The sequence below is a fragment of the Equus przewalskii genome, chromosome 13, assembly GCF_037783145.1.
Source record: "Equus przewalskii isolate Varuska chromosome 13, EquPr2, whole genome shotgun sequence".
NCBI lineage: Eukaryota > Metazoa > Chordata > Mammalia > Perissodactyla > Equidae > Equus > Equus przewalskii.
In genome coordinates this window covers 83,072,570-83,095,416 of record NC_091843.1, presented here as the reverse complement: position 1 = coordinate 83,095,416, position 22,847 = coordinate 83,072,570, and the positions used below count along the sequence as shown (strand labels likewise).

General features: G+C 40.7%; 1 protein-coding gene across 7 annotated transcripts in view; it reads left to right on the top strand.

Moving 5' to 3' along the window:
- The window catches only part of ATG10 (autophagy related 10), a 209,423-nt gene extending 190,953 nt beyond the window's left edge, over positions 1-18,470 (top strand). For all 7 annotated transcript variants that reach the window (XM_008530658.2, XM_070569784.1, XM_070569789.1 and 4 more), the window contains 3 exons: positions 16,857-16,954; positions 17,618-17,733; positions 18,040-18,470. In XM_008530658.2, coding sequence (XP_008528880.2) covers positions 16,857-16,954; positions 17,618-17,717 — 198 coding nt within the window. In that variant the 3' untranslated portion in view covers positions 17,718-17,733; positions 18,040-18,470. The remainder of the gene's footprint in view (positions 1-16,856; positions 16,955-17,617; positions 17,734-18,039) is intronic.
- Positions 18,471-22,847: the final 4,377 nt, after the last annotated feature.

The window sequence follows — 22,847 nt, the reverse complement described above, 5'->3', positions numbered from 1 at the left end:
CTCAGTCAGACATCTAAGTTAACACAGAGCAAAATGGTCACAGGAAATTCTGGAAAGTAAGTTCCTTTATATATATTTTTGTGTACAAGAATATGATCAATAAAAAGCTTTTAAGCATAAAATATACATTACTATAAAGTTCTCTGAGAGACGCGGAATGGAAATATAAGTTCAGGAAGAAAAATATAAAATATCCGATTGTTCATATATTTTTTAAATGAATGATGGTGGGTATCATAACACAGTGGCATTTATTTTCAATTGAGTGCATTTAAGAGAGTGGCATAAGAGTATTATTTAAAATTGTATGTAATGTAGAATGTTGTGTATTTAAAATTGTCAATATTTACAATACACTGGAAATTACATCCATTACAACGATTTGATGAAAACTTTTAGAGGTCAACTTATGTACCTAGGGGTATGTAGACATATATTTTTAAAATGTAGGTGTGTGCAAGTGAAAAAGTTTAAAGACATCGGAATAAAACACTGATTTATAGGAGTAAAGATGTAAGTGACCGAAGAGGCATAAAATTACCTTTATTTATGTCTTTTGAGTAGTAGGTATTGAGAATGAAACCACCTTTATCAAGTTGGGAAACTAAGAAAAATTCTAGAATTCTGAGTTCTCCCGGCAGAAAGTCAGTTTGACTCTGTGCGGACTAATCTGGCAGAATCTCTGCGGTGGTTCCCAGAGAAGTCAGTGCAGAAATAACACGTGCACTTCTGAGTCGATTAGTAATGCCTGGGAGAGAGCCCTTTCCTGAAGGGGGAGCTGGATTCGTCCTTTCCTCTGTTGGTGCAAGGGGCTCTCTTAGTGGATCCCTGCCCAGAGGCAGAAATGGAGGCCATCCTGCTCCTAGGGATGCTCTGAGAGCTGTACTTCATGCTGGAAAAGGCAACTGTAACTCCTACGGGAGGAGCAGCAGCTGGGGCAACAAAGAATGAATGGGCCTTTTCTGAGGAACATGCTAGAAATGGACTATTTTCTACGTAAAAAAGTAAAAGATGTTGAAGAAAATGTACTTGCCTTCAGATGTGTTTACTGCCAAGTATATGTATATCAGTTTGACACGCACAATTTTAGTTTTCATTTTTATTTTGTGCTATGCCTCAAGTTGAAGGTTTGGGTGCCATTTTCTTACTGGGCAAGTTTCATGTCAGCATATCCATAGTTGTAACCGTAATGAATATACAATTTTATGTGCTGGTTTTTACACTTAACATTATTTTTCAGACTGTTGCCAAGGAAAGTAGAGCTTTTTAGAGGAGTGATATGATAATACTGTAGCCATATTTATACCAACTGGCGCAGAATCCGAGGAGAGCAGGAGCTTCAGTTAATGTGATTTGTTATGACCTATTTTCATGGCCCTTCGAGACCCAGGTACCAGCTTGTTGAAGACGCAGGCCAGGTAATGCAGGCCTGCTGTGAGAGCTTGGAACCTTGGCATGCTATTTCTGAAAAGCGGCTGGTCCTGCCCCAGCTGATCTGGAGAAGCAGCATCCGGGGATATAATGTGTTTACAAGCATTCGAGCAAGTCACCCAACCCCACCCTGAGCCTTAACCCTTCTCCATATGTTCTGCATCCAGTCACTAATCCCTAAGGGTTGCATCCTGTGGCCAAGCTGAAAGTGGCATAAAGCCTAAGCTAGTTGCCTGGTCTTTAGGGAGTCTGTGTGATGTTTTTGTGAAGTATTTCAGAGGAGGGTTTAATTCTAACATTGAGACAGTGTTATTTAAAATAATGAGGGACTAGTTAAGCAGTTTGTGTTGGTGGCAAGATAAATTAGTTTAATGTTTTTGAAGGGAAATGTGATAATATAGATCAACAGCCATATAAATATTCCCAGTTTTTACTTATTCCTGAAATTTTATTATAAGGAAATAATCCATCATCCATATAAAATATAGGCATAATTTATAGTAGTATAAAACTGGAAAATGATCTAAAGTCTAACAGTGGAGTAATGGTAAAATCCGTTATGATTTATTAGCTAGATGGAATATTATGTAGCTAAAAAGAAAGTTATAAGGATTATGCAAAATATAGGAAAGCATATATGAAATAATGTTAAGAGGTAAGAGGAAAAACTGAATCACAACATTATATATTTACTGTGTACATTAACTATGAAAGACAGATAATGATAGGTGGGTAAGTAGATATCAATAAAATTGGGAAGAAATCAACCTTTATGAGAAGGAAAAAAAGAGCTCAAGGATGACCTAGTGTGAAGCAATCATGAGATTTATTGACTGTGCTGGTCTGAATGGTGAGCTCAGAGCTCAGCCCTAAATCAGGGCTCGTCTCATGAGTTCATATGGAAAGCCCGTGTATCTCCTGGTTCCAGTTTTCTTTTTCAGTTTTAGACTCTCTTTTTTGGGTCCTCGACTTTCTTGTCCAGAAAATACTGAACTAGATTCAAACTATAAAAATCAGTTCTTAAAATTCCAACAGAAGTTACTACGGAGAAATATAAGAAGTTGATTTGGTCAGGTAATCAGATTAGAATATACACTTTTTATCCTGACATTATTAGGTTGTTTACATTTTAAATAAAATATTTTTAAAAATAAGGAACTGCCATTCTTACCCATATGTATCAGTTTATTTTTCTAATATTTGTTTGAAAAATACCAAAATACAATTATTGTCTGAATAAAATCTGATTATGTTTATAGAAGAGAATGATTTCTTAATCTGCAGCCCATTAGTAGCATTTTTGTTACCTAGTTTCATATTATTAGTTATCTAAAAAGTGGGAGAATTATCTCATCGTAGCTAAGGTTTTATAGGTCAGATCTTTACCTAACATTTTTCATTATTATAAAGGTCATAACAGATTCTGTAATGGTTTTATCACATCCTTAGGAATTTTCTTCATGGAGTCTCTTTTGAGAGATCTTCTAAAGAGAAAAACTAATTTATTTTTTTTGCTGAGGAAGATTTTCCCTGAGCTAACACCTGTGCCCAATCTTCCTCTATCTTGTATGTGGGTGGCACCACAGCACGGCCACCTACGAGTGGTGTAGGTCCAGGCCTGGGAAAGGAATCCAGGCCACTGAAGCAGAGTGTGCTGAACTTAACCACTAGGCCACGGGGCCAGCCCCTAAGGAGAACTAATGTTAACTTAAAGAAATCACTGGGAATCTTATTCTGGGAATAAAAGGAATCTTTTTCTTATCAAGGTTGGGTAAGAAGCAGGAAGGAAGTATGTAACTGTGAGGAGTTATAGCTGTAAACTAGGGTGCTTTTATTAGAAATTTACATTGCTTATATTTATCTAAAGAGAAGCATTATGGTATTTTTAAAAATCACTTGATTTATCTATGTTTTTCTGTTGCTTTAAAACTCTATTTGGCACCATGTTAAAAAGTAATTATACTAACAGTAACAAGTAATTATGCTATTTTATTTTGCTTTGCTCAGAAAACACCTTCCTGTGTGATAGTTGCCAGACATTAATATCTGGTTATCAATAAATTATGCTGTTTTGTGGGTTTGTTCTTGAAAATCCTTGATTTTCTGATTGCTGATTCACTGTTCTATCACCCCCAACACACCTTGCTCTAAAGTGGTGTCAGTGTTTTACTGACTGTCTCAGAAATAGACTTACCCCAAAATTGTCACCGTTCTGTAACATAGTGAAAGGAAAAGAAAAAAAATTCATGCTTGAAAGTACAAGCTCCGAATTGTTTTCTTTTAAGACAAAAATAGAATAAATGTAAGGCCTGCAAGTTGTTTCAGGCTGAAGTGCTGCATTCAGTCCTAGCAGGCTTGGCATTGGTAGGGAAAGACTAAATTCTTGAATCTGGACATGAGTCTCAGCGCCATCATTTCTGAGTACCAGGACCTTGGATAAGCTGCCCCTCTGAGCAGATTTCTAGAAAATGAGTGGAGGCTGAATGAAAGTTCTTCTGTCTGGCCCTCCCAATACTCAGAGGTTTGACTAGAGAGACAGAGAAACCCAGAGTGTCCTCTGGTGACAGCACCCGCCATCAGGTATTTTTAAAAAACGAATGTTTCTACTAGAGCAGAACGTTTTAATAGAAACATTGATATGGTACGTAACAAAGCTTCTAAACAGAGACTTAGACTCCTTTTTGTCTTCATTTAAAATCTGTTTTATTTTTCTTTCTGTGATGCTATATAAAATCGTGTCAACATACAAAATCATTCTAAGCCTCGCATTTTCTCATTTTCTCTGGATGAGAGCTTTGATTAGCTTTTTACAAGTTCTTCATTAGTAATCGGCTTGCTTTTTTGTTTTTGTTTTTGGCTGTTGTCTCTAATAAGTTTATGTTCTATCAAAGAAAGCTTTGAGGATGGTCTGAAATATGCCACTCTGTGTTATGTTACAGAATATTACAGTTTAATATTCTTTATAAAATGCAACCAACAAGTGCTATTAGGATTACATGTTCATTTCTTCTTTTTGATGCTGGTGGCTGGTTGGCGGGGGCTGTTCAGTCTTATCGTCGTGCCTGACCTAGTTGTGCAGCCGTTCCTGTTTAATTAATAGACATTTACATAAGCTCTTTTTCCCTCCAGCAAGCTTTATAATGGTCTTGTTGGTTATCTCCTTTCACCCTGTGAAGTATCAGCAGTACTATTCCCATTTTGCATATCAAAATACAGAGAGATTAAATTATGTACAACAAATTCATAACTGAATAAGTTTGGGAACTCAGAGTTCTGGCATATTGATGGTGTTGCTTAAAGCAACAAGCCGTATAAAGTCTGTAAATATGTTCAAGCTCTGCTGTCTAATCCAGGAGTTGGAGTTGGGACTGTCAGCAGCCCTGGGATGGAGCCCTTTGTAGATGGAGGCAGCGGTGGGAGAATTTGTTGCTGGACTCCCTCTGGAGCCATGAAAGGAAAGTTTTTGTTAGCAGAGGAGGTGGTGTCTGAGAACTATTGCTGTGATGTCTGTAATTTTTAATAAAAATTCTGGGAAGCCTGGGGGCTTCTGTGCAGCATATGAATTTGAAGAATTGTCCCTTTTTTTTTTTTTTAAATTCACCTTCCCAAACACCATTAGAATTTTATTCCTAATTGTCAACTATTTTGGCCCCAAAATGTCAACAGGTGCAGCTAGAGCAAGGCATAGCTTCCTTTGGCTGCCTCTGCCCGTCCCAGAAATAAGGAGAAATGTGCTGACCTTTCTGGGTAGTTGGACAAGACCTTCATTTCTTCCCCACATATTTTTTTTTCTTAAATATTCTTTCACTGTCTTTCTATCTATATCCTCAAACTCTTAGAAAGGATAGACATCTGTCCTGGGTTATTTCTTCTTTCCCAGTCTTTTTTCAAAACTGTAAGAGAGGATTGCTCGCACTTCTAATGTTGCTTCTTTGTCTAGTATGGTTAGTGGTTATTTCCAGAGAATACTTTGGATCTAACAGGGATTGCCTCAGTCATTTGACAGCACCACTAACAAAACAAAAATAGACATTTTTTTCTTCTCCACATTTACAGAACTTCTCAGTCCTACTTAAAAGATGGAAGTCTATGTGTCTCTCACTGAACTCCCTTCCCGTTAAACCTGGAGTAGCCTCTTTCTGTCTTAAATTCTACCGCCACACTCTTCCTTTCCCCTGCCCCAAGTTCTGCTCATCCTTTAAGGTCTGGACCAGATTAAACACCACATCTTCAGGAAGTCTTTGCTGCCCCCTCCCCCCACCAGCAGAAGTGACCCCTCCTTGCTCTGAATTCCCCTATTCCTGGATTTGTACCTTTTGAGTGGCCAGGTTCATAATCTGTTACGTATTAGAGTGATTTCTGTAACCCTTGAATTGCAGATGTCCTAATGGAGCATGAGGAGAGGAGAGGCAATGTCATATTTCATTTGACTCAAGTCTTTCTCAGCTCATGAAAATATATACTCTCTGTACAATCTGGTGTTTCCAACTGTAGGACAGTCAGCACAGCATTAGAGACACTACACAGTTACAGCAAGCATAAGATCTGCAGGGTGAACATTGTAGCTGAGTTCCAGGCCTCCAGGATCTCACCATGAGTATCATTCTGGGAACAAGTGGTCTTTCCATCCATGGAGCCTCAGGCCTGGGCCTCCTCTGCATCATGGTTTTCCTTTAGTTTACTGGGGAGCTCCTCTCTGACCTCAGGTGCTTGCAGGCCTTCCTCAGGACACCTTCCATCTTGCGTGGGGAGCATCTCATTCTCTGCTGATGCCACTGTGATCCCTACGCAGTCTTGCCGTGACGGTGAAGCCTCCCCATGCTTCTTTTCCAAATGATGGAAACAAAATTCCTCCCCCAGAGGGCATCTTTCTTGCCAGCTTTTCTTGTTCCTGGTCACAAGTCCTATTAGTCCCCCCACCATCAGGCCAAACAAGACTGCTGTTCCCCCTGGAGATCTGCTTTTCCATTCTCTTTAAAAATCCTAATGGAAGGGGAGTGAGTGGTGACACACTTACTCGCCTTTGGAACTTTCTTCCCTAGAGGTGCAATCCAGGACTTTTAGTACTGGGGTGCAACTGGACTATAAGCCCCAGGAGTTGAGGTCATGGGATGCTATTTTATATCTTCCTAATATCTAAAACTAGAACATAAACTCCATGAGAGCAGATTTTGCTTCTGTCTTGAGTATGCTTACATCTCCAGTGCCTAGAACAGTGTGCCTGGCACACAGAACAGACTCTGTAAATATTTGTTAAATAAATGAGTGGGTGGATGGATGGATGAATGTCTAGGATGGAGTCTTACTCGCAATAGGTATACAGTGATGTTTATTGAATACATGAAGTAAAAAATACGTGAAGTAATAAACGAGTGAATTAAATAGAAAGGCATGAGTTTACTATATATTTTAGTAGTTTTTGACTCTGCTTCTTAGTCTGGGTAACATACCTTAGGGGGATACAGTGGTCTGGCAGGGGGCAGGCTAACTCACAGAACTACAATATGCATCTCAGCGCATCAACTTTTTCAATGGTAATATTGGATATTATTTTTTATGTGGAAACCAATAAATAGATTTTAGAATATATTGCATAATTGACATAAGTTTTTAAAGTAAATTTCATGAGGAGAGTTACTCCTAACCATGCCCTTAAACTCTCTCCTTTATTCTTAGATACACTTTGGAGGAACTCTTTGAGAAAACAGATATGTATAGAAGTCCTTATCTGGGGACTCCTATAAATGTCCAGGAGGTGCTGTCCCTGGTTTTGTGCCAAGGAGAAAGAATGTTTCTCTCCCTACGCTGGCATAGGGGCCACTGGTGCCTTCCGCACAAATATTTCCCTTTATGGAACAGGCTGCATGTGCCAATAACAATTTACTTTGGCACAGTAGGATGTCTTTGTCTATGCAGCAATCCCACAAATATTTATTGAGTGCCTATTGAGATGAAAGGCACTGTCCTGGATACTGAGATTAAAATAGTGATCAGAATACTTCCTCTGCCCTCAAGGAATTAGAGCACAGTAGAGCAAGACTCCTGCCAACAGTCAGTAACCTATACAGAACCATGTGGAATTAAGTAGTAGGTCTAGGCATGGGGTGCAGAGGGGACACAGAGAGAGGGCACCTAATGTAGGTGAGGTAGAAGCTGAGGTCTGTAGGAGAGAAATGGGTATCAACAGGTGAGAGAGGGAGGGAGGGGTTCCAGGCACGGAGAACGGCATGTACAAAGGCCTGGAGGCAAGGAAAAGAAAAAGTTTGGGGCACAGCAGGTAGTTTAATGGTAAACTAGACATAAATATAGGTAAATATGTGGCTCTGTAATTCTGAATAGAATTTTTTTAAACATAAAAGTGATAGAAGAAATAAAAAGGAGAAATTATAGATTTAATTATCTAATATCGCATTCCACATCTGGATCATCATGAACAAAATTTAAAGACAAATGCCAATCTGGAAATAAAAAATATTTTGACTATTTCAGTAACTTCGGTGAGAGCAGTGGTTATCTGATTCTGTAGCAGTGTATTTCTAACATTTGACCTGGTGTACGGCTCAGAACGATGGTTGAATGAAAAGAATCAGTGTCCTCAAAAGATACTACAGAGCTAATATAAATTCATAAGAAAACCAAACAAAACATGTGGAGGGAAATAATAAAAATTAGTACAGAAATCAGTAAAACAGACGACAAATATGCTGAGAGATGATCCACTGAAGACTCTCATGACAGGCGCTGGCACGTAGTGGGCACTCCATCAGTATCTGTTCAGGGACTAAAAAGCAACAGAAAACGACAAACGTGTGTAGATGAAAAGACCTGAAAGGAAGCTCACCAAACGGCGATTAGATCTATTGGGCTGTTTTAGACTATTCTGCTTTTATTCTTTGTTCTTTTCTGTATTTTCTGAACTTTCTATATGTATTGCTCTTATAATTTCATGAAAATACGTTCATTTGGAATTTAAAAAAAAAGAGTTTTGAAGAGGTGGACTAGAGAGGATGGAAGCCGGGGACTGTTCTGGATGCCACCTCAGGTCAGGGAAGTGAGGAGGTGCCGGGTTGGAGCGTGGTCTCTGAGGAGCTCTGCCCCTCACCACATGGGTGACTTGAAGCATGATCTCTCTGATCCTCTTCTCCACAGTGGCAGGATAAAAGCCCTCCTCAAAGAGTTACTGGGATGGGTGACCCCGGGCAAAGCTCTTAGTACAGTGCCTGATACTGTAGAGGCTCAAGGGCCACTCTCCCTTCCCGGCTTGAGGGGGCAGGATGTGGGCGATAGCTCTCTTCATTTCTAAGGGAGGTGCTCAGCGTGGGAGGCAAATTTCCTCAGTCTGGAATATGAAACTGGGTGAAAGTGTAATATGGGAAATTATATTTGTGCCCTCCTGGAGAGCCAAGAAAATTAAGAAATGAACCAAGTAACTCATCATATTTATTAGATGTAAGAATGAAGGTGCAGTATTATCATTTCCTTGTGATAGTCATATCTAACAGTTCTGAAACCAATTCAAAGTATTCATGTCAGACTTATTTTATGAGACATTTAACCATTGCTAAATTAAATTTCATAAGAGAATGTGCCTATATAACTCCTCTGGAGTGACAGAGATAGAAATCTGACCCATCGTTTCTATTTTCACGGAAAACCATTTAGCAGAACTTTGTTCCAGTGGAAGTGTTTATTGAGTTGTAAGCCTAGCACAGTTCATTCGCTGCATGTATTTCCACACTGACATTTTTCTCAGTGCAGATTTGCATCAGTTCATTAGTACTGACAGCAGATGGTAGCACTTTCACACAAATTTACCTTCTGAATTGATCTAAGAAATGTCACTAAAAAGATCCTGACAGTTTTGATGTTCTTCCATTTCTGAAAATGGTGTATTAAACAAATAAGGTGTAGGATTTTAGATTTTTTTGAACTCCAGCACATAATTCCTAAACCGACTAAAGACACTTTCATCTTTGATTCTGGCTGTCTAAAGGATAAAGTAGAAAATACAGATAATCTTTCCTGATAGCACAAGCCTTAAAAAAATCCCCATTGCAGAAAAATGGCTTTTGGAGAATATTATCCAGATTGATTGTCTACACTGATCAAATGCCTCAAATTATTTGTAAATTCTCTACCTTACTTTGTCTGCATACGAATCATTTGGCTTGGAGGATCAGCTGATTGAATGTGACTGAAAATATAGTACTGGCTCAGGTCACAAGGCTAACTTTGAATTCTGTCACTTCTGCAGAATAGATATCCATAAGATTAACCACATTATTGAATTACAGATCCTTTGCTTTTAGTTAGGGTTAAATCATTATAAAATTATCAGACAAAAAGATTAATGTTTGCTAAGTGAATGAATAAGAGAACATATGCATTCTAATCACATCAGGCAAACTTCTAATTTTTCTACATTATATAACCATTATTATATTCTTATTAATGCAAGACCTTGTATTCAGTAGTCCTATGTATTTAAAGGATTTGAGTATTTTTAAAATTAATTTTCCATCTGTATTTGAAAAGTGATTAATGATTTGGTTAATAAGCCACACTAAGAGAAGCTGATATATTTGAGAAAGCATTGGGTGTTGGCCATGACAATTTAACCATGTAATTAATTATGGATGCTTTTGACACATTGCCAGAAGAGTGGTCATGATTAACAACATGCTTAAAGGATTTATTTAACAAACAGGAGCTTTTGGGTTCTCCATGCTCTCAAAAACCACACTCTTACTAACATTCTAACAATAGGAACTCAAGTTAATTCTGACTTAATTTAGCTAAAATATAGCAACTTTGTTCAATATATTTCCATTTCCCCCCTCCCTTTGTGCTATTATTATCAGGTATATTACATCTATATATGTTATAAATACCGCACTACAGTATTATAATTTTTCCTTATGTAATCTTATGTCTATTAAAGTAATTAAGAGAAGAAAAAATACTTAACAGTCATATATCTATCATTTATGATGCCTTTTAGTTTTTCCTGTGGATGTGCATTATGCTCTGGAATCATTTCCTGAAAGACTTGCTTTAGCACATTTTATAAGACAGGTCTGCTAGTAAGCAATTCTCTCAGTCTGTTTCCCTAGGATGTATTTACATTACCTTCACTGTTGAAGGGTAGTTTTGCTGGATATAGAATCCTTGGTTGACAGCTCTGCGGTTTTCCCCCGTAACTTTGAATATGTCCTGTGCTGCCGTCTGGACTGATGAGACACCAGTCATCATTGTACTGTTATTTCTCTTTGAGCAATGTGTCCTTTCTCTCTTGCTGCTTTTAAGATTTTCTCCTTATCTTTTGCTTTTAGCCAATTGACTATGAGGTGTCTAAGCATGGATCTCTTTGTGTTTCGACTTAGGGTTTGTCAAGCTTCTTGTAGATTAAATGTTTTTCATTAAAGTTTAGAAGTTTTCAGCCAGTATTTCTTCAAATATTCACCTTCTCTTTCTCTCTTGCCTCCCCTTCTCAGCCCCGTCTTATGTGTCACTAATACACTTGATATGGTCTCACAGGTCTCTGGGGCTCTGTTCGGTTTTCCTCGTTTTTTTTCCTCTTTCCTTCAGATTGAATAATTTCTATTCATATATCTTCAAATCCACTAATTCTTTTTACTGCCATCTCATTTCTATGTTTGAACCTATCTAGTGAATTTTTTATTTCTGTATGGCACTTTTCAACTCTAGAATTTCCATTTGGTTCTTTTTATAGTTTGTATTCCTTTACTGAGATTACCTATTTGCAGAGTCATTATCATAATTTTTTCCTTTAAACATAGTTTTCTTCAATTCTTTGAACATATTTATAATAGCTGCTTTGAATTCTTTGTAAATCCAACACCCAGGCCTACTCAGAGTCAGTTGTTGTTAATGGTTCTTTTTTCCTTAGTATGTATCGCACTTTTCTATTTATTTGCATATCTCATAAATTTCTTTGAAAACTAGACATTTTAGATAATATATTGTAGCAATTCTGGATTCCAATATTTTCCCCTCAGGGTTGTCTTTTTGTTGTTGTTGCTATTGTTTCTGTTTGTTTGTTTACTTTAGTAACCTTCCTAGGCTTTATCTGCAGAATTTGTCTCCACTGTAAGTATGGCTGCTGCTATCTCTGTGATTTTGTTTTTCACTCTTATTTTCATGTTTTAGCTTGTTTCCCTTGGAGTCACCCAGCTATGTCTGCATAGCTTGCTGGTTAGCCAGTGATTGGACAGAGGCTGTGTTCAAATGCCTCAAGCCCATAAGGCTTCCCTCCTTTACCAATGGATGTGTGTGGGGGTTGGAAGCACATTCAGAATTCAGATGACATTCGAGTAGGCACCTGCTTTTACTTTCCATCAGGCCTTCTGTCTTGTCCTGCACCTGCTCCTAGCTCCCAGTCAGCCAGGCACGCCTGGGAACTTCCTAGCCCCTCCACAACTGTCTTGTCTCCAGAATCTCCCCATTAAATTTCTGGCTGGTCCGCTGCTTGCCTCAACTGGGGCTGCAACATCTGGCTAGCAGAGCTGCAGTTTTTTCTTTTCATTTAGTACCAATTTTGCTATCGTTATTTTTTATTTATTTATTTTTTGGTGAGGAAGATTCACCCTGAGCTAACAAATGTTGCCAATCTTCGTCTTTTTTTTCTTTTTTTTTGGCTTGAGGAAGATTAGCCCTGAGCAAACTAACATCTGTGCCAGTCTTCCGCTACTTTGCATGTGAGATGCCTCCACAGCATGGCTGACAAGTGGAGCAGGTCCTTGCTGGGATCTGAACCCATGAACCTACGCCACTGAAGCAGAGCATGTGGAACTTTTAGCCACTCGGCCACAGGGCTGGCCCCCGTATTTTGCTGTTTTTATTACCTGTGCCACTGGGTGTAGTTGTTGCCATCTGTTGGAGATCAAGTCAGCCCTGCTGGCAGCACAGCTATTGGTTCTCATGGTCAGCTCCACTCTGGTAGAACTTCCCTGTTGATGGAGCGAGGGTGGAGCTGGGAGAGGCTATGGGAATGTTTCTAGGCAAGAAGGCTGCAGACTTTCTGTGTCTAACTTGAAGTTCTGGCAGCTTTTCATGAATTAAACACTTGTCACATTTTTTATTTGCCTCTTGTTGATTTCCACAGTCCAGAAATGATTGGCTTTTGACAATTTTGTTCCATTTTATACTTGTTTTTTGGGGAGAGGATTTGCTGATCTCTTCATTTTACTATAGCTGGAAGTCCACTCCTATTGTTATTTATGTATGAAACATTTCTTAAAAGATTACACAAATATGCCTTATAATAATTCCTATTTTAAGTTGATAAGCATATCATAGCTTGACTTTTTAAAACTAAAAGCATCTTACCAAAACAATATAGCTTTTATTTTAAAATCAAATTTAAACTTTTGATTTTTAAAGACAGTCATTTTGTTTTAATATCTTCTGTCTAGTTACATAGATTTAAGTTCTTAATATAATGAAGAATAGAGAATTTTAAGTTTTACCTTTTTTCAGGCAGCCAACCTGCATTACAGAAATGTTTAAGCTTTTTTAAAAGCTCTTCTAAGGCATGAAAGTCTCTTTTTTTAAAAAAAAGGTGTTCACATGAGCATTACCATGCATTTAATTTTATTAGAACTTAATGCTAATGTGACTTAATATGATTTAAATGCTAATATGACTTTTTTATGTTATTTGAAGGACAATGAATATTAAAATCTTTTAGATTACTGAAGTGTTTTTGAAGTGCATGGGCTTTTATTTTAATTTAAATTCATTTAAATTATTTTCCATTAATTTGTCCTATATACCAATATATTGATAGTACCAGTTGCCATATATACCTAGACTTTTTCCTAACTCAGATTTCTCTTCCCTGTGGTTATAATCAGTTGTCAAATGTTCCTAGACATTTAGATACCAGGCAGTGATGTTTTTACCATGCTGAATAACTCTATGTTTTGTTTGATGAGGTTAGATATTGAAATTGGCCTTTATTATAGGGTATCACAGACCATATTGTGGATGTCTGAGTGTTATTATCCTTGTCTGTTTAGATATCAATGGGTTGACTAATAATAGTGAACTAAGTGCTTACTATGTGCCAGACACTGTTTTGAACACTTTTCTGGCATTTTCTTATTGAAGGACCACAATCAATCTATGAAATAGATGCTATCATTAATCCCAGTTATTAGATGAGGAAACAAAGACATAAAATGGTTAAGTGGTTTGCCTGAAAAGCTCACAGCTGCTAACTAGTGGAGTAGGAAGTGACTCCAGTCTTAACTGCAGAGCCCATGCCTGCTCTTATTCACTTGCAATATGGACTGCGTAAAAGATGACTTGTAGAAGTCAAGTCCAAGTCTTTACTAAGCAGCATCAAATGAGCAGAACTGCAGTGTGGCATTGGGCTACATCTGCTTAGGAAATGATCTCCTGGACTTTAAGTCTGTCTGTATCCAAGAGTGGATATATATTATACTCTGATATTGTTATTCTTTTGGAGTCTTGTAAAGGTTCGGCCATAGTCCTAAAGGAAGAGGCAAGGTCTTGACAGTGTTATAAAGCCATTCTTCACAAGAGTCACCAACTCCTTAAGGAAACTGAACAGTGAGGGGTTAAGATTCTTGGAGGACACTCTTGGTGGTGGCTGTGAGTGCTTCCATCCGCCATGTAGGCCAGGAAGGGAAGGCCCAGGCAAGATCGCTTCCTAGTATCTCACATGACTCCAATGGGCCTGGGAGCCCCACTACTGTAACACTTTGGACCTTTAAGAGCCCATAGCTTTGCGTGTTAACTACACTTTCAGTATTTCCACACTTGTGGTAGAGTCTTGTGTGAGTAGTCCCTTCCACCTCAGCTACAGGAAGCATGGGCTCGAGTGTTTAAAGCTGGAGGAGTTGCCCCATGAGTGTGAAAGTGACCAAGTGTTCAAGGCACACCAAAGGGAGGGCGAGTCTTGGAGAGGAGGGGAGGCTGCAACCCTCTAAACAGTAATTATTTTAGTGCAGGATAATTCTGAAATCCTTTTGCATTTCCTACGCATGTTTCCTTGCTCATTTCCCTTTATGACCTTCTGCCTCCGACACTTTGCCCCAGACCTCTGCATGGTTGGGTTTTTCTTGCCATTCTGATCTCTTTAAAGATCACCTCTTCAGTAAGGGCTTCCCTTTCACCAAATCTAAATATCACCACAGTCCCTCCAGAATCATGTTACCCTGTGTTATGTCATTCATAGCACTGACTATTATTATCTGGATTATCTTGTTTATTTATTTGTTCTGTGTTAATTGGCTGTCTCCTGCACTGGAATGTAAGTTCCATGGGATCAGGGACCCTGTTTATCTTTGAGATACAGTGATCTCTATAACTATATCCAAAACCGTTCCTGGCAGACTCATAAGAGATGATCAGTAGGGATGTGCTGAATTAATAAGTGTTAGTTTAAGGCAGGTGAGGGAAGCCAGAATCCAGTTGGACAGGAGGACTTGCTATAGACCTGACACATCTGGCCTGTGACACCAGGGTCTTGTCCAGAAAGGGAATGAGGCGTAGGGTGAGCTGGAGAGAGGGAGCCCAGGCTCTGCTGTACCAATCAGGTCTCTGGGCAGAGACATCTGGAGGTGGCACTTGGGGCGACATACACCGACCCACACCCAGTGGATACCTCAACCCTCAGCACACACATACACGCCAAGTCTCCACACCTAGTGTCTCCAGTACAAGTGGAACTGTCCCTCCCATTTCTTGTGGGTGGTGTGTGCACTTGTGTGCAGACATGAAAGCTTTCGGGTTGGAGGGTGGGGGCTGCAGGGCCAACCACACATAATCTTCCCACAGACAGCTCTGAGTGCAGCTTCTCCTTGGACTGGCTGAGAAGAGGAGAAGAAGCTAGGCAGCACGTAGTCCAAATCCAGCCTAAGACTTGTTTTATTTGGCCCACACCATATTTAAAAAAAAAAAAAAAGTGCCAACACTTAAATTTAGGAAGTTTTACATAAAAATCTGGATTTCTAGATTATTTTGACAAATGGGAAGACCTGGCACACTAAACCTGCATTCCCACATGGCACAGTTGGCTGGAACAGTGTGGCAGGCACAGCCTCGGCTGGGTGCCTTCCCTGGTCTCCACAGTCCCCATCACCTGCTGGTGTATTTAACTGGCCTCACTCCTTCAGGTCACCTGCCTGGTCTTCCTAGGTATTTGCCTTACTCTAGTTGGGCTGCTACAACAAAATAGTACCGATTGGGTAGTTTATAAACAACAGAAGTTTATGTCTCACAGTTCTGGAGGCTGGAAGTCTGAGATCAGGGTGCCAGCCTGTTCTCATGAGGGCCCTCTTCCAGGTCACGGACTTCTCTGTGTCTTCACAGAGTAGGAAGGGACAGGCGAGCTCTCTGGAGCCTCTTTATAAGGTCGCTAATCTCATGCCTGAGGGCTCTAGCCTCATCACCTAATCACTTCCCAAAGGCCCCACCTCCTAATACCACCACACCGGGAATTAGCATTTCAACATATGAATTTTGGGGGACACAAACATTCAGATCATAGCCATATTTGAGTTTGCAATCTCTGGCAACATGGTTAATCCACAATGTAAACGATCGATAAATATATCATCAATAATTGTTTTTGTGTTGGTAGAATTTGTGCAGAGATCACTCACCATGTCGAGACCTTCTAGGGCTCCCACTGCTTGCCAAATGATGTCCACATCCCTAACCTGGCAGCAGTCTGACCTGCATCTTATATCCACTCATTCTCTTGCAAAGACAGTAGAGTTCCATCATATGGCCTTTTCACTTATAGAAACAGCCCTATGAGCTTGGGAGAGACGGAAGGAGAGAAACTTAGAAAGAGAGACAGACAGACAGAAGTAGAACAATTTAAATAATGGAGGCTATTCTCCCCCGCCCTTTTCTATCCACTGAACAAGTGCCCATTGGCACTGAATGCACTTAGGCCTGAAACAATTAATTAACATGTTGATAAAATTCATGTAGAAAAATGTGCAAATGATTTTGGTCCCCTTACCACTAACAAAGAAGTGAATGAAGCACATTGTTCAGATGGCGGTCAGGCTACTGGACTTTCAGACATCCTTGAGGAAAAACTGAAGAATAATTCGGCCAGAGAGGAACGCTAGCTGACAAAGAGTTAGATGGAATGGACAAAATTTATCGACAGTTCGTATCGTGTAAACAAACCACGTCCCCTCCTGTACTTGATGACACCTACCAGTGCAGAACTCCTGTCGCCAGCTTCTTTTTGTGTTTGGATTATGAATTACATTTCAAAGCTGAAATCTCTCTGTCTTAATTTAATAACTTGGAATTTAAAACAAAGCTTTATTTTAAAGCAGTAAACCAGATTATGTGTTTTAACTCTTTCAATGTAACTCACACTGGCAATCCTGGACCAACTCTGATTCTTACAGGAGCATCCAATACTTGGGCAGCCCTTTTTTGTACTTCATCCCTGCAAGACGAATGAATTCATGACTCCTGTGCTAAAGAATTCTCGAAAAATCAATAGGTAAGAAATACCATCAAGATACATTGGCTTTTACTCTTATTTTAAAAGTATAAATCTTTTTATGTGACTTTAAAAGCTAAGCTGAAAAAGAAATATTTTTGTAATAATAATAATGCCTAACATTTATTGATTTTTACTGTGTGCTCGGTGCAGTTCTAAGTATTTTATATATATTAATGCATTGGATTTTTATAAGGCCTCTGTGAGCTAAGTTCCATGATTTTATCCAATTTACAGAGGAGGAAGCTGAAGCACAGAGGGGTGAAATGACTCTGCCAAGGTCACACAGCTCCTCAAGTGGTGGAGCTGGGATTAGACCCCAGGCATTTTTGCCTTGGAGCCATGCTCTGAACCAGCGCACTCCACTACCCTAGCAAACGCTGCGCATTTTAAGGGTAAACTTGGAATCATCAAGGGGAGTCAGGGGCCCTAGTGCTGTGACTCCTCCTTAAACTACCGTAGTGAGGGATCCTCACAGTCTCTTTGGACCTCGAGTCCTTGTCAAGCAGTGGGCCTGGCATTTGGAAATGCCAGGATTCCGAGCGGTGGGCACACATCTTTGAAGAAAGCCTCATTTCTTTTACTGTTGGTAGCTGATTTTCTACCATTCATCCAAACTACAACGAAAACATTGGAATCGCCTGTATTTTCATTGTTTCCCAGGAACGTCAACTACATCACGTCATGGCTGAGCCTTGTGGGGCCAGTTGTTGGGCTGCATCTACCTCTGAGTTATGCCGGAGCAGCCTCTCAGGATGAATGAAACGTCAATCAACAAGGTAAAGAGAAAAGCCTGCACTGAATATTTTGCTGTTAAAAGATCCTGGTATCTCAAAGATACATCGAACCTGGTGGCCCCACCATATATTAGGTCTGCTTTCATCTCTAATAGGCTGAACGCTGACTCGTTTTTTAATTTTCCAACCAACCAGCACCAGTCATCTAGGAAGCATTTACTTTGCCATAATAACACTCACCCAACTGCAGGACTGGCTGGTTTTATTTTAGAACTGATATTCTTGCAATAAATCTTTACTGCTCAGTTAACTTTCCTTTATTCTCTTGGCTTTCTTGTTGTTCTTCAGACTCTTCTACTGAGCCAGAGAGCTTAGAAATGTGGCATGAAGAGCGCTGGAGTTTACGAGGCCGACCCTGGTTTTAACAGGACCAATACCGTGCAAGATCTCAGCTCTCCACGATTTTGACATGGGTTTTTTTCCCTTGGAAGCAAATATCTGCAGCAGCTGACCTACTGTGTGTTTAGAAGAAGCACCTCCAAAGGCACAAATCACTTTAAATAGCACAAAATGAATCGAAATCAGTAATAGAAATACTGGCATCATTAGGGCACTTCCAGGTCATTCTCTCATGTCCCTGAGACTTGTTTTCTTCATCTTTAATATGAGAATAACAAGCTACCTTATAGGGGTGCTGTGAGAACCATGTGAGATCACTAATGCACAAGAAAATATTGTAAAGTGTTATACAAATATTCATTAAATGCTCACCTTTCTTATGTTTGACTATTATCCACCCAGTCTGTCAGTAAGTTTAACAGCCAGTAAGGTATTAAGAGTATAATCTGGAAGAACTTTTGGTTTTAGGATGCTTGTTTTGTTTTTCATTTTAACTTGCTAAGGGCTGAAACTAAGATAAACACGCATTGGCTTTTTAGAGCATCTAGATTCGTGTCTGTCCGGGAGGGATGCACTTTAGAATCACCTGAGGATCTTTTACAGGTACAAACGCTGGGCGCCACCTTCTCAAACAGGTGATTCGGCGGCACGCGCTCCTGGAAAACCTTGTGTGCCATTTGTTTGTACGGCTTTCGTCTCCCAACAGGCCTTTTCCACTTCTGTGTCTAGATCCAGCAAGCTGGACTTTCTTCCTAACTCTTGTCCGGGCACTGCCCCCAGACCCCGGAGAGGAAGAAAGCCTAGGAGGCGGCCGTTGGCGCGGCTGCCCACATTGGGGATCCTCTGCTGGCGGATCGCGGAAAACCCACGCGCTTCCGGTCTGTGGGTCCAGGCGGATCCCTCACGGAGGGAGCGGAAGGAGAGGAAGGGTTAATTCAAACTGCTAGAAAAGCTAAAAGTCAATGTGAAAACGCTGAGCTGCACGTATTCTTGCTGGGATGAGAGCCTGCTTACATGCTGGCTGGGCATTTTGGCATTTACCACTTAACATCTTTTCAACTTCTGCAAGGGATTTTCCCCCACTCTCCCTAATGTAAACACAGATTCTCAGCAAGTCTTTTTTCAAGCCAGGCCATTTCTGGGGTAAAAAAAAAAAAGTAAAATAATGTGTCATCTGGATGATGTACTTGTCTGAAAATATTAGTTATGTTTTGCTAAAAGATTCTGAGATGATAATAGTTTATGAGTTTGGGGCCAATGTGTAGTCTTTTTCCAAAAAGTTAAAAAAAATTTTTTTCTGTAATTGATGAAGACCTGAAAATTCATCCGTGGCAGAAAAAAGTTCTGAGGAGCTCCAGTAGGTGGTGGAAACCTGCCTCGCCAGAAATATCCCTCTCCTCAGGCAGCTCTTTTTTTTTTTAGAATGTTTTTCACTTGAACTTTTAGCCACCCCCCCCCCCCCCCCCCCCCCCCCCGCGTGGCCGAGTGGTTAAGTTCCCAGCTCCGCTTCTGGGGATCTTGGACACAGACATGGCTCCGCTCATCAAGCCATGCTGAAGCGATGTCCCACATTGCACAACCAGAAGGACCTACAACTAGAATATACAACTATGTACTGGGGGGCTTTGAGGGGAAGAAAAAACAAAAAGAGGAAGACTGGCAACAGATGTTAGCTCAGGGCCAATCTTAAAAAAAAAAATTTTTTTAGTTGATAAAAATTTCCATTTTTAAGAATGCAGTTATATAATAGACTGTTATCCCGACCATTCTAAAACATTAGCAAACATTTTGTTTTGTCAAAGTAGCAGTACTTCCTGTGCAGCGTGGGGATTTTCCCTCTGGCTTTCCTCTCCAGCTGGTAGCATGCAAACACCTTCAGTCAGAAGTAGGGCTGGTTAGAGCTGCAGCCAGCCAACCTCCTTTTGGGGGACCTTGGAAAAACGGCTTCAGCACTTTGGTCCTCAGTTTCCTCCTTTGCAAAATGAGGAAGTTTAGCTGTGAGACTTGTGAGGCCCTCTCCAATCTTGGGTCTGTGAAATAGGGAGAGGTCTAAAGATCTCTGCTGTGAGTCTGATTAGCTGCTAGCTGTGTGACTTGGGCTAATTTTCTTAATCTCCTTTAGTCTTTTGCCATTTCTATAATAAAAAGCCCACAACATCTATCCCACTCTCCTGACAAGGGCAGAAAGAAGAACAAAATGGGAAGGAAATCTGAATGTGCTTCATAGCCAGCATAATGCTGCCTGGAGTCGGGGATCACGAGTAATTGGTCGGGATGCTGGCATACCTAGACCTTCTCACCTCATTTCATGCCTGCCTCCTCCCCACTGCAGATGGGCTCTTGACTGGGCTCTTGATCATCCTTATCTGATCATTGCTCATGCCGGTTCCCACTTGGAAAGGCTTCCTTCCGCATCCCTCTTCCCAATTCTCAACCTAGTCTACAGCATTCTCGGGTTTACAAATCTATCTCTGACCTCCGCAGCTCCCCCTGGTCGGCCTCCCCCTTCATTGCTCACGGTGTTTAGTCATAGTAGCATTTAATTGTCTCTTATTCACTCTGATTTCTTCCCCTTCTATGACGGATGGTAAGTAACTTACATACTGACCCATTTTGTCTTTGGTACGTTGTACGGTGCGTGCACAGAAGAGTGGCTATTTCCGCCCCCCCCCCCCCCCCCCCCCCCGTGAGTGATCCAGGGAGCTCTCAGTCTGGGGATTCAGGCAGGAGGACTAGTTCTTTGAGCCACCAGTGGAGGGGCAGAGGCTGTGTTGATCATTGGTACCAGCCTACAGGCCAGAGGTTAAAAAGACAAAACCACCCCTCAACAAAAATTTTTTAAAATAAAGAGAAAAAAAGAAGTCAAAACTGGGTTTTTGCATCCGTTTCTCCCAAGATAGGTATAGTTTTTATTCATACTCTTTTTTTTCCCAAAGATTGGCACCTGGGCTAACAACTGTTGCCAATCTTTTTTTTTTTTTTTCTGCTTTATCTCCCCAAACCGCCCCCTGTACACAGTTGTATATCTTAGTTGCACATCCTTCTAGTTGTGGGATGTGGGATGCCACCTCAACGCGGCCTGACTAGCAGTGCCATGTCCGCGCCCAGGATCCGAACCCTGGGCGGCCGCAGCAGAGCACCCGAACTTAACCACTCGGCCATGGAGCCGGCCCCTATTCATACTCTTAAGATAGTAGGAAATGGTGGTCTGCATTATCAAAACCAGCTCTTACGTAATTCAGAGGGCCGGTATTCCAGAGAGTTGGGGTTTTTTAAGATTAAAATTTGAGAGTAAGAATTTGCCAATATTTGCTTCAGCAGATACTTATTGAGGCCCTGTTGTGTCCTGAGCTGTCGGCTGGGTGCCAGGGCCAACAGGGCCAGCAAACGGAAAGACCTGATCCCGGCTCATAAGACTGTCACATCCAGCAGAGAAGATTCAGGGACGGAGAGACACGTGCTGTGGCGGAGGAGAGGAAGGTTCGCAGGAGAGGAGTGCAAGTGGAGCCATGAAAAACGGGATTTAGCCAGGTCAAGAGTGGAAGCAAGACCTTGAAGGTGCGCATGGGGAAGTGGTAAAGAGTGAGGCTGGCAGGACCAGGGCCAGGTCTGGGGGAGCCTTTATTGCCACACTGAGAATTTGTATTTGGCCTGAAAACTGCAAAGAGCCACTGAGGGCATTCAGGTAGAGGTATTAAAGTGACTTCATTTGCATTTTTGAAAGAACCTGTGTTTTTAAAATGACTACTGCACATAACCCGTCACACACGTGCTTTGTCAGTTTTTTCACCAGCAGGTACTGGCCCACAGGCTTGAGAATGTACAGGAGTGCAGAATTCTCTGGGAGTATGCCAGGGATGCTTTTTGATTTTTGCCTAGGGCTTCCTACGCAAAATCTGCCAGTGTCCTGAAAAGCCTGAGTCCTGGCTTTGTGTTGCCTGGGGCAAGTCACTGCGCTTCCTGAGCCTCTGTTTCCTAACGTATCAAATGGAAGGAAGTGTGTTAGATCTAGTAAAATCAATGTATTGGTTTATGACCAGTATTATATATATATATATTTTAATGAAATAGAATATGTCTGGGAAAAACATTCCCCATGTTTCTCCTTTACACTCACAATACTACCACACTCACAAACCTTCTGACACTAGATGTATGGGTTTTCCACACATCAAAACAGTCTGCAGCATCAACTGGGTGTCCTATAATTCAATCCAGTTCTGTCAGTTCTGACAGTATGTACCTGGAGTTAGCATCAGATCCTGCAGGTTCAGGGTTCAGTCCCACAAGACTTAAGTCACCAGTCACCTGTGTTTCTTTCTTTCTTTCTTTTTTTTTTTCTGTGAGGAAGATTGGCCCCAAGCTAACATCTGTTGCCAATCTTCCTCTTTTTGCTTGAGGAAGATTGTCACTGAGCTAACATCTGTCAATCCTCCTCTATTTTGCATGTGGGACACCACCACAGCATGGTTGATGAGTGGTGCATTGGTCCGTGCCCAGAATCCAAACCTGTGAACCCTGGGCCACCAAAATGTAGCACGTGAACTCAACCACTATGCCACCAGGCTGGCTCCAGTCAACTGTATTTCTAACTGACCAGTTATAAATCGGGGTTCCCATGACTCCCTCCTCGGGTTTAATAAATTACTAAATGGTTCATGGAAACACTTATGTTTACTGGTTTATTATACAATACAGGATATAATAAAGGATGCAGATGAACAGCCAGAAGAAGAGATACATAGGGCGAGGGCCAG